Source organism: Carlito syrichta, unplaced genomic scaffold, assembly GCF_000164805.1.
Source record: "Carlito syrichta isolate Samal-C Ts95f unplaced genomic scaffold, Tarsius_syrichta-2.0.1 Scaffold94752, whole genome shotgun sequence".
Classification (NCBI taxonomy): Eukaryota; Metazoa; Chordata; class Mammalia; order Primates; family Tarsiidae; genus Carlito; species Carlito syrichta.
Window position 1 is genome coordinate 88,773 of NW_007038848.1, and position 18,662 is coordinate 107,434.

At 53.1% G+C, this 18,662-nt stretch overlaps 1 protein-coding gene across 1 annotated transcript in view; it reads right to left on the reverse strand.

Annotated features, from left to right (window-relative positions):
- The window catches only part of AKT2 (AKT serine/threonine kinase 2), a 48,029-nt gene extending 30,968 nt beyond the window's left edge, over positions 1–17,061 (reverse strand). Inside the window, exons 1-2 of the mRNA XM_021714145.1 lie at positions 16,537–17,061; positions 2,496–2,625 (exon numbers count right to left, since the gene is read on the reverse strand). Of these exons, the coding sequence (XP_021569820.1) occupies positions 2,496–2,541 (46 nt within the window). The 5' untranslated portion in view covers positions 2,542–2,625; positions 16,537–17,061. The remainder of the gene's footprint in view (positions 1–2,495; positions 2,626–16,536) is intronic.
- Between the last annotated feature and the right edge of the window lie 1,601 nt (positions 17,062–18,662).

Genomic DNA, 18,662 nt, shown 5'->3' on the forward strand with positions numbered 1-18,662 from the left:
GCCACTGCACTCCAGTCTGGGCGACAGAGTGAGACTCCAACTCAAATAAAAAAAAAGATGCCAAAGCCCTAAGAGGGCCAAGACCCATTTAACCCATCAGCTGAGCCTAGGGCCTAGACCAGAGAGAAACTCTGCCCTTCCAAAAGTTCTATATCCACCCAAGGTTCTTGTACCCCAGTCTTGTGAGCCATGGCCTCAGCAAACACAGTCAAGGAAAAGGAGCCCATGACCATACATACCCTAGCACACTCACACCACACACGCAATCCCAATCATTCAACAATCACTTATTGAGTGCCCGTTGTACACCAACAGTAAAGAAGCCACATGAAAACTCCTACTACCATGGCCAAGTGCAGTGGCTTACACATGTAATCTCATTGCTTTGGGAGGCAGAGTAAGGAGGATCACCTGAGCCCAGGAGTTTGGATCACCCTAGGCAACACAAAAAGATACCATATCTATGACAACAACAACCATTAGCCTGGTGTGGTGACACACCCTGTGGTCCCAGATACTTGGAAGGCTGAGGTGGGTAGATCACTTGAGCCCAGAAATTCAAGGTTACAGTGAGCTATTATCACACCACTTCACTCCTTGTTCAGAGCAAGACATCTCTAGAAAGAGAAAGAAAATCATTGCCCTTGTGGAGCCGACAACATCAGAGGTCTGGGTTGTTAACCCATTTTACACATGTGAAACCAAGACTCAGTGAGGTGACAGCTTGCCCACAGTGAGAGGAAGCTGCAGAGCCAGGATTAGAATCTTGACATCTGCCAAGGTTCAGAAGCTCCACTGACAGCCCCAAACTCTGGGCTCAGCCTGGGGGACTAAGCCAAAGTGCCATGAATGCCATCCCTGCCCAGAAGGGGCAGCACGAAATCGGTCTCCTCTGCTGTCAGATAGGAGGGCCTCTGTCCCTCATCATCGCTCCATCTGCGGGCTGGGACAGAGCAGGAAAGTAGGCCCTTCTGATTCCTGCAGGGCCAGCCTCAGCAGCCTCCTGCTCCTCTTCCAACGGGCCCCACTTACTCAGGACTCACCATACCCTTTGCAACACGTTCTTGTCCCAGCTAACCGTGGGGCTCATTTCCTGCTTCCATCAGATCTTTATATGCAAATGCCCCCTCCTCAGAAGCCCTTCCCCGTCACCCTACCAATGATGGCTCCCACACCCTTGCCTGCCTACCCTTCTCATGTTGCTTGGCTTTCCTCCATGGCATGTACCACAACTGAACATACTTGCCTACCTGAGGGCTCTCTGCTCTCCTCACCAGGGCATAAGAGAACAACATGAGCGCAGGGGTGTTTGTCTATCTGACTCTCTGCTGGATGCCCAGTACCGAGAGCCGTGCCCTAGGAGCTGCTCAATAAATGTTTGTTGAATGAATGGAAGAGCACACAGAGCAGCTACCCCTAGGCCTGGTACCCTTCCTCCTGGAAAGGCCCACAGAAGCCAGCCTGGGACAGAGCCAACTCTCAGCACGTGCCTCTTCCCATCTGCCTCCCAGTGTCACACAGCAGCAGTCTGGGGTCAGGCAGCCCTAGGCTCCAAGGATCTAGTCTTTTGGTCTCTTCCTTGTCCATGGCTTCACTCAGGGCCTCAGCTTCCCACCAGTACAACTGGATCAGGTCACACCCTGGCTCACGACATCCTGGGGCTTGCTGCTCCCTGGAGAGCCATAGTCAAGGTCCTTTCTGCAGCCTGCAGGCCTGGCACACGAGACCCCGTGCCGCTCCTGAGCCTCAACTCTGCCACTCGCCCTCGCTCGTTCTGCTCCAGCCACGCTGTTCCCAGAAAACACCAGGAACACCCCCACCTCAGAGCCTTTGTCCGTGCTGTTCCTCTTCCTGGGACACCCTTGCCCAGCTACCTGTATGGCTGCCTCACCTCCTCCAGACCTCTGTTCACTGTTGCCTCCTCCAAGTAGCCTCCCAACCGCCCACCTCTCCCAGTTCCTTGCCCCTCATAGTTGCAACTTTTCACAACAGCACTTACTACTACCTGACATGATCTGTCTACTTATCCAATATTTTTCTCCACTGCCCACTAGAATGGAAACTCCAGGACGGCACCACAGTGTCCCAGGGTCTGGGATGACCTGACACACCACACATGGTCAAAGAATATTTGCTGAATGAATGAATGCTGAATGTTGTCTTGCTGCGTTACTTCAGTTAAGTGACTTCCCCTCCAGAGTCTCAGTTTTTCCATCTGTACAACAGGGCTATTAATGAGATCACTAATGAAAAGGCCGAGCACAAGGCCTGGCCTGCAGCTTCATTCAGGGTGTCCACAGCCCCGCTGCCCCAGCTACGGCTGAAGGAGGCCATGTAAGTAGCTTCTGGCCCGGAGGCTGCAGAATGCTGGCTCCCCAGGCTGGTAAACACCCTGCACCTCTGCCTCTCAGGGCACTAGCTGCCAGGACAGCTGGGGGAGCGGGGATGATGATGAAGGGGGAGGACCAATCTGGTGGGCCAAAGCAGCCCCTTACCACGCTTGTGGAGCCAGCCTTCTTTGATGACAGACACCTCGTTCATGGTGGCAGCGTGACACGCTGTCACCTAATTCGGGACAGCTCAGGGCAGCAGGACATGCAGGAGGTGCCGTAGACAGAGCACAGTCTGCAAAACAAGAGAAGCTGGTCAGGGGTGGGGGTACTCCATACTAGCCCCTTCCTAAAGACACCCAGGTTCTGAGGCCCTCTGGCTCCTGTGTCCGCTCAGCACAGGGTGGAGGCAGTGAGGGTGGGGAGAGTCCTGCCCTCAGGGGCTCAGTCTGTTGGGGAGAGGTGCAACCATGTCCCCAGGGACCCCAATCTGAGGCAAGCAGAGCTCCCTGGCCTGAGCACAGGCTAGGCTCCACATGTAGGATACCCTTGCTGAAAGGAGGCGGCCCCATCACCCATGTTCACTCTTGACTGGGCGAGCATTGGAGTAGCTGCACCCCACCCCCTGCGTCACTCCCATGGCCTAATGCTGAGGTAACCCAGGATGAATCAGACAGCCCTGGGCACCTGAGGGAGTACTCCAAGCCACCAGCATATGCCTGCTCCCGCCCCCACCAGGACACATTCTCTCTCTCACCCCCTCTGTTCTAAACCAGGGAGCCACCAACCTGCCGCCTTCAACAGGTAGACTAAGTGAACGCCTCCCTGCCTCCCGTCCCACATCACTCCCTCACCTCAGCTGCCTCCTGGCCCCCACCGGATGACCGAGGAAAGACAGGCCTCATACACTCCAGGACCCCGAACAAGAAAACAACCTACTGCGCATGCACTTGTCTGGGGCCTAGAAGCCAGTCCTAGGGGCTCGCCCAAGGCCCTGGTCCCTTCCCCAAGACCTCCACTTCTATCCCCAGGGACCAGCCGCCGACAGACTGACGGACGCCGAGGCCATGGCTCCGTCTCAGGTTCCCAGAGCAGAGGGGAGGAGGGTGCAAGGCAGTCGCCAGCTGGGCCCTACCTGGAGTCTGGAGCCTGGGGACTGGATGAGGGCCATGGAGCCCAAGGCGCCTTTTGCCTTTCCCGGCTCGGGGTTATTTGCGGACAGCAGGTCAGGAGCTATGGTGGCCCCCAGAGAAGTGGCAGCTGGCTCTAGGGACACCCTGGGCATCAGCTTTCTCTCGTGCCCCAGGGGAGCTGGTGGGCCGGACACACTACTGCCTGGCATGTGACAGTGGCAGGCTGCCCAGACCCCGGGCAGAAGGAAGGGAGGTAAGTGGGAGGAAGCAGGAGGAGAGACAAGATGGGGAGTGACGGGGAAGTAAACAGGAGGGTGAGAAATCACATTCAGGACTCCAAGCTGCAAGGCAATGATGCGAGGACAGGAGCGGCAACAAGGGGCTCCCCTGCCAGCAGACATGATGGGCACCCACACCCCAAACACACAGGCCTGCCAGACCCTCGACCCTCAGCATCGCACCAATCTGATGTAACTGCCTCTCCCCAGCCTATAGGGTCCTTTCCCACTCTCCTCTGGGCTCCAACCCTCCACGCTCGCTCCTTCCTACCTGTCCCCCGTTCAGCAGCTAGAGGGACCCTCAAATCTGTCCCTTTCTCCTGCTCAAAACCCTTCCATGGCTCCCCATGATCCCCAGCAAAAAAACCAGTCCTAGCTTGGCATCCAAGGCCCTTCAGAAACCGGTCTCTGCTGCCCTCCACTCCACAGGCCTCCTGCTCACTCATCCCCTCACACAGTCACCCAGCCCTTGGTCCTCACAGTCCACCCCCAGGCTCCTGAACACCTCTCCCACGGCCTCTCCTCTTGCCTGGCCTCTGCTCTCAGCCCCTATGCTCCAGCTAAGTCCGTCCCTGTCCCTCCCTGCCCAAAACCTTCTGTGGCTCCTCAGAGCGCTGGGAACACAGAACAAAGTCCTCTCCACTACTGAGGAAGCCATGTATGGCAGGCACCTAGAAAGCCCTCTGTAAAGGCTAGCAACCATGACATTAATTATAGCACCTCTCCAGCCCCTCCTCCACACCCCGCTCCCTGTGTCACGCTTCTGTCACTCAGACCCTTCCCTCTGGCCTCTATCCCCTGTACCTTCTGTGCAATCTTCCTCCTCCTGGAGTTCTTAGCTGAACCAGTGCCTCCTCCAGGAAGCCTTCCTAACCTCAGAGGCTGCACTGTTGGCTCTCCGTACACTCCCCAGGGCAGCCCTCCCACAACTATAAATGCTAATTCAGTGGACCAGCACAGCATCTGACATCTACTGAGGATACAATGAATAAAAGCAAGTGTCCCTAACAAACTCCCACCCCAGGAACAGACACAGTCATTGAAACTCCTGCAGACCAGTCATGCCACCAATCCTTTCTAGGTACACCCTAAGCTCCAGATGGTATCAATGACAGAACAGCACTAAGGCACAGCTCCTGCCTTCATGAAGCTCGCAGCCTAGACAGGGAGGCAGAACAAGGCACAGATATGCAGAGACAATGTCATGAGCTAGGCAGACAGAAGAAACTAGAGAAAAGAACAGCAGGGGATAGGATGCTGTGTTAGTCGTAGGGTGTGGGGGACATGTGAGCAGACATCTGCATTAATTGAGGAGTGAGTTGTGCAGATCCACACGGAAAAGCATTTCTGGCAGGGAAATAGAGAGTGCAAAGATCCTGAGGCAGGAAGGAGCTTGGTGTGTGGAGTGGGAAGCCAGGGGAGAAGTGGGCAGAGGAGAACACCCAGGGCCTTTCGGGCTGTGGTTGGGAGTCAGAGTAGCCTTCCCCAACATGGGCCAACACCATACCTTCCCAAGACGTGAGCTCAGTTCGGAATACTCCCCAAAGGCCTGGGATGGAGAACTCAAAGTTGAAAGGAAGAGCAGACGTGGAAAAAAACGATTAACGCCAGATCCAGTCTCAGCTCTCCCCTGCCCTCACTGCCCAGGGACACTCCCTTTCAGAACCTCCATGATCTAGGGGCATTAGTGGGCAAGGAGCTGTGGAGAGAGGGCTCAGCCTACCGCCTGCACCCAGGAGACACCCAAACACACATGGCTGCCATTATCAAAGACAGAGAAGCAGAGACAGCCAGGTGTGGCCGAGAGTGGGTTCCTGAGTACAAGCACCACTGCCAGCTGGGTGGCCTTGGGCAGGGTGCCGGGGGCTCCTGTGCAGTCTCTCCTGAACATGCCAAACCCCCCACAGGAGAGTCCATGCCCGTGCCCAGGTGAGGACAGCAGCTCAGAGAAGGGAAGCCATTTACCTTGGGTCTCCCAGTCGAGAAGCAGTGGAGGCCCTAGCCACTGCTGGAAACTACAGAGCCACTTTTTACATTCTCACTTCAGGGACTAAGAAGTCAGCAGCAGCCTGGGCGCGAGCAAGGGGAGGAACTGAAGATCCCCTGCGACCCGCCTGGATTCTGCCCTGTCCTCCCACTGAGGGTGGTGCCGCGGCTGAGGTGTCTGTGACGCAGTCCTGTGGTGATGAAACACCAGGCACTGCAGCCAAGAGGATGGCCTGCTCACTGAGGAACAGCCGACAGAGGACACCCGGGCAGGAAGACAGAGATCTGCCCCTGTAACCCAGTCACCAAGGCTGCCTTTTGGTAGCACGCCCCACCGTGGGGAGTCCCTGCATGGCCCCATTCCCACTCACTGCATCCCAAGGGGTCCAGGACTGAGTCTCTGAAGGGCCTGCAACTGTTGACTAGAGGCGAGCCACCTGGGAAGCAAAGTGAAAAGAGCAAGGGCACCTCACAGGAGAGAAGACCCAAACAACCAAGGAGCACACACTGAAACCACCAATCTGGGATGGCTAAAATTTTAAAAACTGCTAACACCAAGTGTTGACAAGGATATAGAGGAACTGGGACTCTTATTGACTACTGGTGGGAGTACAAAATGGTTCAACCACTGTAGGAAACAGTTTGATAATAAGAATTAAAGCTCAATATATGCCTATCCCATAACCCAGCAATTCCACAGTTCTCTACAGAAATTAGTATATTTGGGGGTTCTTTTTCCTGGTTTTGAATCAGGATCTCACTGTTGCCCAGGGTGGAGTGCAGTGGCACAATAACGGCTCACCACAGCCTTGACCAGCTGTGCTCAGGCGACCCTTCTACCTCGGATTCTCAAGTAGCTGGGATACAGGTGTGCGCCACCATACCCAGCTCACTTTTAAGGTTTTGGTAGAGATGATGTCTCGCTGTGTTGCTTGAACTTTTGGGCTCAAGCAATCCTCTCGTCTCCACCTCCCCAAGTGCTAGGATTATAGGCATGAGCCACCGCACCCGGCCATAAAATTAAGTTTATTTGTTTACCAAAAGACGGGCATGTTCTAAAATGTTCATCACAGTAATATTCACAGCAACCCTGAAACTGGTAATAGACAAGGAGTCCACCCACCAAAGAATGGATAAACAAACTGGTACAGCAGTACACTATTCAGCAATGAAAAGGACTGAACTGCTGATACAACAGGGATGAAGAGTAAGAACGTGATACTGAGTGAAAGAAGCCAGATGCAAAGCAACACATCAGGGACGACTCCAGTCACAGCAAGTTCAAACCAGGCAAAACAACACAATTCGTCTAGGGATGCCTTTCTCTCTTGTAAAATGAGGTAGAAGATCAAGGAAAACAGGCCGGGCTCAGTGGCTCAGCCTGTAATCCCAGCACTTTGGGAGGCCAAGGTGAGTGGATTGCCTGAGCCCATAGGTTCAAGACCAGCCTAGGCAACTTCACGAGACCTCGTCTCTAGAATAAATCAAAAAATTAGCTGGGCATTGAAGTGTGTGCCTGTAGTTCCAGTGACTTGGAAGGCTGAGGCGGAAGGATCTCTGGAGCCCAGCAAGTCGACACTGAGGTAGCCATGAATATGCCACTGCACTCCAGCCTGGGCAAGGGAGTGAGACTCGAACTCAGAAAAAAAGAAAAGAAAGAAAGAAAACAAAGGAAAACAAATATCCCAAAGGCAAGAGCGGGGTCATACTTAGGAGGAACAGAGACTAGAGAGGATTCCTGGGAGTTAAAATGTTCTTGTGTGGTTACACAGGGCTTTGCTTTACAGTCATGTTATACTGTAAATATAAAATGTGTTAAAGTCTTTTTCTGTATTCTATGACAAAAGAAGTAACTATACAAAAGAACCCAGGGCTTGGAAGTCCAGATGACATGAAGGAGTCAAAATTGGACCTCCTGGCTCCCAAAGCAGGACGCTGCCCCAACTTCCCAGGAAGGCCGGCTTGCCTCAATTTCCCCCTCCAAAAGGCCTGGTAGTTAAGGAGGAGAATCTGAGTTGCAACCCCAGACTTTGCTGTCTCTCGGTCTTGTGGCCACAGGCAAGGGACACCCTCAGTGTTCCCAGCTACCTACAAAACGATCCCACTGGAGAGGAAACTTGCACTCCAGGACAGCAGGGTGGCACAATTCCAGCCCTGCAGCCTACTGGGGGCAGGTTTCTGAAATGTTTTTTTTTTTTGAGTTGGAGTCTCACTCTGTCGCCCAGACTGGAGTGCAGTGGCCGCTCCCGGCCACCACAGCCTCGACCTGCTGAACTCTGGCGATCCTTCCGCCTCAGTCTTCCAAGTAGTTGGAACTACAGGCGCGTGCTACATGCCCAGCTCATTTTTTATTTATTGTAGAGACGAGGTCTCACCAAGTTGCCCAGGCTGGCCTCGAACCCACAGGCTCAGGCAATCCACTCGCCTCAGCCTCCCAAAATGCTGGGATTACAGGCTGAGCCACCGAGACTGCTGGTTTTATTTTTTTAAAATAGCTGACGGGTACTTGGATATCACTAATGCTATCTTTATGTCTCAAATACTTCAAAATAAATAACTTTAAAATTTCCTTAAGACATTTTTATTCCCATCTGTCTGGCTCCTGGGTCTTATTTCTCAATGGTTTCCAAATGGAGACCCCCTCAAAAGCCTCATCTCACAGACCTGGGGCCAGACTCATGAGAGGTAATTGCAGGACATTAACTGGCAGTTCATGGGCAGAGGGGGGCAGAGAAGGACCCCAGGTGGCAGCCCTGCCCTAGCTGAGCAGCACTGAGAAGAGTTGGGTCCTCCAAGCCTCAGTATGCGCAACTGTAAAAAATGAGGGTCTTGCTGGGCGCAGTGGTTCATGCCTATAATCCCAGCACTTTGGGAGGCCAAGGTGAGACAACTGCCTGAGCCCACAGTTTGTGGCCAGCCTGGGCAACTTGGTAACACCTCATCTCTACAATAAATCAAAAAAATTAGCTGGGCATAGTGACACACGCCTATAGTTACAACTATTTGGAAGGCTGAGGTGGAAGGATCACCTGAGCCCATCAGGTCTAGGCTGCAATGGCCAGGAACGTGCCACTGCCCTCCAGCCAGGGCAACAGAGAGAGACTCCAACTCAAAAACATACAAAACAACAATCACACACACCAAAAAAAAACAACAAAAAAACAAGGGTCTTGTGGTTCCTGCCACCTAGGGGGGTTTTGAGGCCTACATGAGTTCTCTGGCCATGCCCCTCCTTCAGTCTGGGACCCTGTGACCACCCAAGTCAGATCCCATTCCTTCTCTGCTCAAAACCTCCCATGTCCCCTCGCCCACAGCCCCAGGACCCTAAGAAGCCTATCCCAGCTCCCAGTGCTTCTCCAAAGGCACATGTACTCCACTTAAGTGGAGCCTGTCTCCTGCGGCTCCACCCCACGCCCAGCCTTTCAGTGATGTTCCCTCAGATGAAAACCCCATCCTGCCCTCCTCAGCCCCTGTTCACATGCCACTTCCCATGAGCCGCCTTCCTAACCTCCCCAGGTAAAGCACACCCACCTTACTCCCTTACCTTTTATTTTCCTCTGAGAGCTCTAGTCATCACTGACATTACTGTGTGTATCTGCTTGTCTGTCAGCCTGCTGTCTACCTCTCCCACTAGAATGTCACCACGGTGGGGCAGGGACTTTGGGCTGTCTTGTCACAGCTGGAGCCCCAGAGCTGCACACAGTGTTGGTCACAAAGGGGACACTCAGTGAGTATCTGTGGAATGAACATATTTAGAGCGAAGCCCTGTGCCCAGGACAGGCTCAAAATAAGCTGAGTCCATTCCTTGCCACTTGCTAAGTCCTTTTTCTCTCGCCCCCGCTCACTGACCTGGTTTCGACGCCAGACACCACAGATGGGATAGGGAGGCAGGTGGGGAGGCAGAGAGCTGAGTCTCCTGGAGCTGGAGACGGTAGGTGGGGGCAACTTCCTGGCACTGCTGAGGCTCACTGATGTGGTAACAGCGACCTCCTCAGGAGCGTCAGTCGCCTGCACTCTGATAAGTGCCTTACCACAGCTCCCAGAGGACCTGCTTAGGGATAGATTTAAAGACAGCAGGAGCCTGTTGTATGACAGGCAGCATCTGCTTGTGGGAATTCGGGACAAAGGCGTGGGGGCAAGAGTAGAGGGAACAACTCCCTCATTCACTACCGGCCACTCTGTAAGCTGGTCTGGCATCTTGTCAGGGCATTTTGATACAATTGATAAAGTGGAAAGCGTACGTGCATTTCTTCTGCAAGAGGAATTTCTCTTGCAGAAAATGGCAGGCCCAGGGCACAGAGGTTCTAAGGTGGGGATTCTCAACCTCAGCACCAGTGATACTTGGGGCTGGATAATCCCTTGGGAGGGTGCCCTGTGCACTGAAGAGGTTTAGCCAAATCCCTGGTCTCTACTCACTAAAGACAATATCATACCCTCCCCCCAGTTATGACCACCAAAAATGTCTTCAGATAGCAAATGTCCCCTTGTGGGGGCAAAACCACCCCCAGTTGAGAACCCCTCTTCTAAGGGTATTATTGCTGAAACAGGAAAGCCTACAAACAACCTCAATGCCCGCAACAGGGGTCTGTACTATAGTACAGTTAATATGATGACTCTACTAAAAAGAACAATGCTTACGTAGCACTTCCACATGTTAGGCATATTTAAGGGCCTTGTACATACAAATCTAACCCTCACAGCAACCCTCTGAAGTACAGTTTCCCTGTTTCTATTTTAATGAAGAAACTGAGGCACAGAACCGATGCCTTCCCCTATCACCTGATCAGGAAGTACAGAGCTGAGATGCACCCTTAGGCAGACAGTTCCACTACCGCACTGTGCCACACAGCTTGGAGAGTGAGGCAAACTGGGGTCCTTGCTCCCCCACTTTCTAACTTCCCCGAGCCTCAGTATCCTCCTCCGTGCAATGGGAATGACAGCAGTGCTTCCAGCAGGGGTTTGGGTTCATGCAGGGAAGGGCTTAACACAGAATCCAGTCAGTGAAGAGGGTCTAGCCACTCAAAACACAATGCATTGCTTTTGGTGGTTGTTGTTGTTTGAGACAGGGTCTCCCTCTGTCACCCAGGCTGGAGTGCAGTGGCACCTCCCAGGTTCAAGTGATCTTTCCACCTCAGCACCTCATCTCTTCCTATCCCTCTCACCTCTCCCATTTCCCCTAACCCCCTAGTAGCTAGGACTACAGGCGCGCCACCACCATGCCCAGATAATTTCTGTATTTTTTGTAGAGACAAGGTCTCACTATGTTGCCCAAGCTGGTCTCAAACTCCTGGGTTCAAGCAACCCTCCCGCCTCAGCCTCCCAAAGTGCTGGGATTACAGGCATGAGCCGCCGCGCCTGGCCCACGCAGCCATTCTAAGCATGAAAATTAACCTCACTGTGCCTACGCTGAGACCATCAGCACTCAGCAATAAAGGCTTGCTGCACAACAGAAGCCTGTGATCCCTCTTCTGAAGCACAACACCTCAATGTTACAATATGTTTATTCTTTCACATGCTCACAAGAGACTGATGTGCAACCCACAATCTACATACAAAGGTTCAGTTTCAGAGGGCACAGTATCTTAGACTTCAGGGCACGAGGAGGAATGTGTTTAAATGTCATATGCACAGAAAAAAGAAATCAGAAGAAAACGTGACAAAGAGCTCACGGAAGCAGGATAACAGGTGTGGGAGTCAAGGTGGCCTTAGGAACCAAATGCCAGCATTTCAACCACAACTCTGCCACTTGCTGTGAGACCCTGGGCATGTCACTTTCCCCTTCTTCACCTCAGTTTCCTCTTCCGTATATTAGAGATCATAATAGCACATTCCCCAAGGCTGCTGGGAGAAGTGGATGAGTTAATCCACATGAAGTCCTATGAACAGAGCTGCCACAGAGCTGTTCAACACATGTCGGGTACTAATATTAGTAGTATTATTTTCTCTGGTGGGTGGAGACATGGAGAACTTCACTTCTTACACTGTATATTTCTGGACACGTGAATTTTCACCTCTTCTGCCACCTCGTTAAGAAGGTGACATTAAAAAAAAAATTAGCCGGTCATGGTGGCGCATGCCTGTAATTCCAGCTACTTGGAAGACTGACATGGAAGGATCACCTAAGCCCAGAAGATTGAGGCTGCAATGGCCTGGAGCATGTCACTGCCCTCCAGCCTAGGCAACAGAGTGAGACTCCAATTCAAAAAAAAAAAAAAGAAGGTGACATTGAGAGATTTTCTTTTCTTTTCTCTCTCTCTCTTTTTTTTTTTTGGTCAGAAAAGATCTGGGTAATGAAAAAAAAGAGACACTTTTTTTCTTCTGAACACCACACACTCCCACCACTTGCCCATCTGTCTACTTGGAGCAGGTAGAATTTGAGGCAGGATGAAGATGTGGGCAGGCTGCAAAAGAAACTGGAACAAGAATAAGCACCAGAACAGATTTCCTTCTCTTCCCTACCGCCCCCCCCACACACACACACATCTTCCTCCTCACGTCATCCAGGGCCTCACAGCACCCACAGATATTATGTCTAATATTCTAGTCTGCCTGGCCATGGTCTCCAAACATGCTGAGAGCTCCAAGCTGCAGCTCAGCTCTAACCCTGCCCCTTTACTGCTCAGAACCTTTCCCCAGTACCCCTGGGTTCAAGGCCCTCAGGGAGGCTGCTGGGTCCATCTGTCTCAGTCTCTCCCCTGCTCTCCAGCCTCACTGGTCAGTTGACCCAACCCATGCAGTTCTCCCTTTTCCTGGTTCCTTGGAAGACTTCTTGCTCTCCCAGGATTGTCACAAGGACCCAGGACCTTTGCACATGCTGTTCCCCCTGCTTGGTACACTGCTCATCCACCTGCACTAACCAAATCCTCCATTCCTCAGAAATGCCTTCCTGATTGTCCCCTCTCCCAGAGTGGCAGACGCTCAGAGGTCGGCCTTACCTTCACTGTGCTCAGTCATCAGTATAATTATCTGGGTAATTTTGCCTCTCTCACTGGACTGGGAGGTCCATAAGCAAGGACAGAGTCTGTCCTAGTCCCCACTCTGTCCCCAGCCCCACCCAGCACAAGACCAGGCTTAGAGTTTTAATTAATCCCAGGTGGAGGTGGCAAATATTACCATACGGCATTTGGGATCAGAGTTCTGCCAAAGAAGGTGAAACAAAAGAAATCCTCCATTCACTCATTCCACAAATATGGTACCAACTCTGTGTCGTCGCTGCCCTGGTCACCAGGGATGCGGTAGTGACCAAAACAGAACTCCTGCCATTTGGGAGTTTGCCTGGGGTGGTGGGGAGAAAAGGAGACAGGCAGCAAAATAACTAAATAAGCAAATTACGCAGTATATCCAAAGTTGACAAATGGTTACAGAGAAAAGTAACACATGGAGCATCAGGTGTATGGGAAGGGGGGAAGGGTTTCTGATTGTATACAGGCTGGTCAGAGGTGGGCTCACTGAGATGGTGATATGTGAGCAATAATGTGAAACAGACAAAAGAGACACGTGGAACCCAGGGAGAGCGTTCCAGGCAAAGGAAGAGCAGGGCCGAGGTGTGGTGTGCAGGAGGCACCGGCAGGAGATGGTGAAGGGGAGAGGCAGGAGATACAGTTATAGAGGAAGCCATGGGATCACTGTCAAGGCTACAGCTCTTACATAGAGTAAGAAGAGGAGCTGTGGCTTGCTCGGGAGGCAGGGGCTGCATCACACACAGCCTTCCTCTTCAGGAGCTGTCCTCAGAATACACTCTGTACACCAGCCCGACACTCCCACCACATGCCTCGCTTGAGGACCATAAGGACTCGCATCCGACAGATGAGAAAACCGAGGATGGGAAGGAGTCAGTGAATCCCCACGCTAGACAGCTAGGACAGCTGAGGAGCCTGGACTCGCACCGTCTGAGCCCTGAGTTTCTGCTCCCTCCCTCTGCCTTTACTCCCAAGAGATAGAACCACCTCCCTCCTCATGATGCCTCCTCCCCCACCCCAGTCAGCCTCCCTCACCATCCCTGATGGGCGCACACACAGGCAGAACCCCTCCAGGCTGGCAGAATGGTACCTCCCTCACGTGCATCATCTGCCTGCCTCTGCCACCAGGAGTAGAGGCAAGGCCTGGTGGTGTGAGTCCCCATCTCATCCCTAGAACACCTGGGGCAAACAAGCAGGTCCTGACCATGGCTAATATTTAATAGGCATCGGGTAATGTTCATCTTCACAGCAACCCTGTGAAGCAGAAGCTATTACTATCCCCATTCTTCAGATGAGGAAACTGAGGTCCAGAGAGAGAAAGTCACACGCACACGATCACACAGTAAGTGGGTGCAGGAGGTTAGCCTGCGCCTAAGCAGAACTAGCCCATAGAACTTTCCATAATGATGGAAATGTGGTTACTGAACATCTGAACCAGCGTCGTGCAGCTGAAAAATTGAATTTCTACTAGTATTTAATTTTAATTAATTAAAATGTCAACAGCCACATGTGGCCAGTAGCTACCTAATGGAGTGCAACTCTATGAAACCTCTGCTCTGGGTGCCTGAAAGCGAGAGGGGGAAGGGTGACTCTCACAGGCACCAAAGGGGCTGGATTACCCCAGCCTGGCTAAGAGAAGCCCCCACGCTATGCCCATCTCTCCTGCACCCTAACCCAGCTCACCCCAGAAAACCAGAGTGGGACTCAGAGGCCCAAACTCATACCTGGAGTCAACTCAAATCCTGACCCTCTGACTTCAGGCTGCACAGGTTACTTCTCTGAACCTCTACTTCCTCATCTGTAAAATGGGATTTTAATATTAATCTGATCAACCACACGTATTTATATTATCTCAGAAGGTAATTTTTCTGATAACCCTGGATTGTCACAGGTACCCACTGAGATGTGCTTCAAGTGCTGCTGCAGAGAGGGCTAGTGCTTGGAAAGACAGGCAGCAATGACACAATACAAAGGCGAACTCTGAAGTCAGGGGCCATCCCGCACCTCAGGAGAGCCATGGAAGCGGAAGCTCATGTTAGTCTCTGTGTGACTATAAGAGAATCATCCAGGTGATTCCCAACACACCTACTTTAACTTTTTGACAATATTGCCCAAATAAAAACGCACAGCTATAAAAAAGTAGGTAATGCAGACACATCCCCCGCCCCCAGAGCTTCAGGACACCCGCTGGAGTAGCCGGGCTCTCGGAGACCCATCTCCACCGCAGAAGGTGGCCAGCCCCTTGCCCTTCTCCATCTCCCAGCTGCCACCTGCATTCAGCCAGCTCTCTCCCACACAGGTCCCTCCCCACCCACCTGTGCCCCTCCCCCTCGCTGGGGAGACAGCTCTGGCTCCCCACACAGCCAGGCTCTGGGCCCTGCCACTCTTCACTCTCCCCTCACACACTGCCCAGCTGCAGCCGCATGTGCCGCCCTGCTGCACAACTGCATCCTGGTGTCTCCCACCTCGGGGCCTTCCCTGGCCATCCCTCTGCCAGCCCACTCCCTTAGACTCTCACGTCATGGCCTGCATGCTCCAGCAGGAGCCTTCCCAAGCCCCCTCCAGCTAGTTCGTTCCCTCAGTCCCACTGAGCACTCACAAAAACAAAAACAAAAAAAGGAAGACTTGGCCCCAAATAGAGCTGGGTTCAAATGTCATGCCTGTCACTGACTGGGCCAATCCCATCACCTCTGTGTGCCTCTGTTTCCTCGCCTATAAAATGGCGATAACAGCCAGGCTCGGTGGCTCAGCCTGTAATCCCACGCCTTTGGGAGGCTGAGGTGAGTGTATTGCCTGAGCCCACGAGTTCGCGACCTGCCCAGGCAACTTGGCGAGACCTCATCTCTACAATATATCAAAAAAATTGGCCGGGCATGGTAGCGCGCACCTGTAGTTCTAGCTACTTGGAAGGCTGAGGCGGAAGGATGGCCGGAGCCCAGCAGGTAGAGGCTGCGGTGGCCAGAAGCGGCCACTGCACTCCAGTCTGGGTGACAGAGTGAGACTCCAACTCAAAAAATAAAAAAATAAAATAAAATGGCGATAACAGCTGCCCCGAGCTGCTGCTGTGGTGAGCACTGATGCGAGCAAACACTGTGAGTGCTGGAGTCGCACCAGAGAGGCTGCTCTAACTACTCACACGAGTAACACGGACAGTCTATGCATCTCTCTGTGCCTCAGTTTTCTAACTACAGAACAGAGGTGATAATATTGCCTCCCTCACAGCTGCCATGCAGGTTTGCAGAGCTAATATGCATGGTGTCTGGCACAGGAGCTCCGTGTCAGGAGTGATTAATCTTCCTGTCTGGAGAGCTCCCGGGCGGGAGCCTCAGCTAAGGAACCCAGCACGCTCTCCCTGGACTCCACCCTTAAACCCACTCTGCAAACCAACAAGCCCAGGCTGGCTGTCCCCAGAGCCCCTTCTCTGCTCTCAGGCGTCCACCAGTCCCAGCTTGGTGATCTCCAGCAGCAACAGCTCACACTCGTCATGCACCTTCAAGAGGCCCGTTCTCTCTAACACATCAGCTTCCTGGATCCTCCCCATCGCCCCCTCAGCAAAAATGCTCCCATTTTCAGCTGAGCAAACTGTACCTCAGAGACGAAATAAGGCCCCCAGGGCTCCACGGACACCAAGAGAGGTACCAACAGCATGGTTCTCACCCATGTCAGCTGGCCCCCCACAGCCCAGGTCACTGAGCAGTCCAAGTTGGGTGAGGATAAACCAGTGACCCACCAGATTGAAGAGTTTGACACCAAGCTAGGGAGGGGAACGAGGGAGCAGCAGCCACCCCAGTTCATTCGGAAAGAGCCTACAAGGTGGCAAATCAAGGCAGGCTTGGATTTCTGGCCTCACCCTTAGAAACAACATCTGCGGACGAGCTTCTCCGGCAGGACGGCTGGGCTCGAGGAACTTCCTGCAGGGACTTCTGACATGCAGTCTCCTCTTGGCCGGCCCTGGCTTGCTGTCCCTTGCGCCCAGAGCACCAGGGCCCTGCAGTGGGTGCTGAGTTGGCAGTGGGTCCTGCCCCACGGGGGCCAGGCTAAGATCCCACCCAGCGCCCCTCCCATGCTCACTCCCTCCTTCCTGGTCCTGCTCCCAGGCTGTCTCCCCCAGCTGGGCCTCTCGCTGCTTGGCTGGCTGTCCAGAAGAGCCTGCCACGGAACCACCCCACCGTGCAGCCCAGAGGCCTGGTGGTTGAAGGCCTTCCACTGAGAGCTCCGGGAAGTTAAAGAGGGGCCCAGGGAGGGGTGTCCCTGGGTCCTCCAGAGGCTTGGAGATCAACTTTGAAAGACACTCCTTTCCATTCTGCCCCCATCCCAGGGGACTTCTAGGACCCCGGGGGGTGCTCTGAAGGGGCTCTGCTCTCTCTAGGAAGATTCTAGAACAAGCCTGTGAAAATGCCAAGGCTTCTATTACTGCACTAAATCTCAGGGATAAGACTCATGGGTGGGAGTACAGTCACCCTTACCAAGGGTTACCAAGGTATGCTGGGGGAACTCTGGAGCCAAAACGCCCAGATTCAGAGCCTGTCCCCTATACTTCCTGGTTGGGAGACCCAGCAAAAGTTATAGAGGCCCTCTAGACTTCAGTTCTCATCATTCTAAAATGGGAATCAGAGACAGTTCCTCCTGGAGCTCAAGTGTCTTCACTCCTTCCATGGCTCCTTCACGGCACTCCAGTTACTGCCCACACGTCACCTCCTCAGAGAGGTCCTCCCTGATCATCCAGCTAAAATGGAGTAACATCCCCGTGCTTTTTCTCTGACTCGCATTTATTTTGCCCCCATAACTTCAAACCATAACCGCTGTTCTGTCATCGATCTACCCACTGAGCACCAGTCACCAGGACTAGTCTTTCATTCTAGAGCAGCGCCACATATGTCACAGGCCGTCAGGCTCATGAGTGGAGCAGAATGCTATTTTTATCAGCTATTACTGATATTCTGTATTATTATTTGATATTAGCCCAGTCAGTGGGGTTGGGGAGGAATGCGCAGAAAAATCAGCCCATTGAGCCTCCCCACTTCTCTCCCTAAAGGTAAAAGCCATGGTCTCTGGGGAAGCAGGAGTGAAAGCCACAGAAGAGGGAGGCAACCGCTGGGCCTTTGCTGGTTTTAAGGCAGTGATTCTACTTAAGGGGGAAGTGGAAGGCCTGTGAAACTCCCAGCCCGCCCAGCCAAATCTGCCCCCGCTACCAGGCAGGAGCCTGAGAACCTCTCATGGCTGGCAAGTCACCTTCCAACATCCTAAATCTGAGCAGGCTGCTACTGCTAAAACTCCAAACTCCTCCTTGTGGCAGGCTATGAGGCTCCAGTGACCCAGGCCCTGCCCCTGGCTTCACCTCCTCCCCTCTCCCTCACTCTGCCCAGCCACGTAGGCCTCTGTGCAGCCCATCCCCACACCTCACAAGCTCCGTCTTCCCTGCAGACCTTTGCACTATGGTTCCCTCCACCTGAAAGGCTGTTCCTTCTCATGTCCCACATGACTGCCTCACCTTGCCAGATGAGGATCAGCTCAGAGGCCTTCCCTGCAGTAGCATCTAAAGAAGTGCCCGGCTCATCACCTGATTTGAATTCACTGCCTGGCACCTCCCCTCTAACCTGCCCCATGCTCATTCACCTGTTTCATGTTGGTGCCCCTCAGCTCCATGAGGATACAGACTTTGTGAGTACACTGCCATAGTCCCAGCACCTGATGCAATGCCAGGCACAGAGTAGGAGCTCAATAAATGTCAGTGGACGAATGAAACCCTCTTCTCAGCTCTGCAATGCCCTCAGGATCAAACTGCACCTCTCACCCATGCCTACAAGCCATACGCAGCGCAGCCTCTGCCAACTCCCAGGAGCACATCTGCTGTCCCCCTGTCTATGCCCATCCTTTCCTCCATTCCCAGGGCTATAGTGGACATGCAATAAAAGCATGTAGCAGAAGGATAAAACACAGAGCCTGGGAGCTGGGCGTGGTGGCTCACATCTGTAA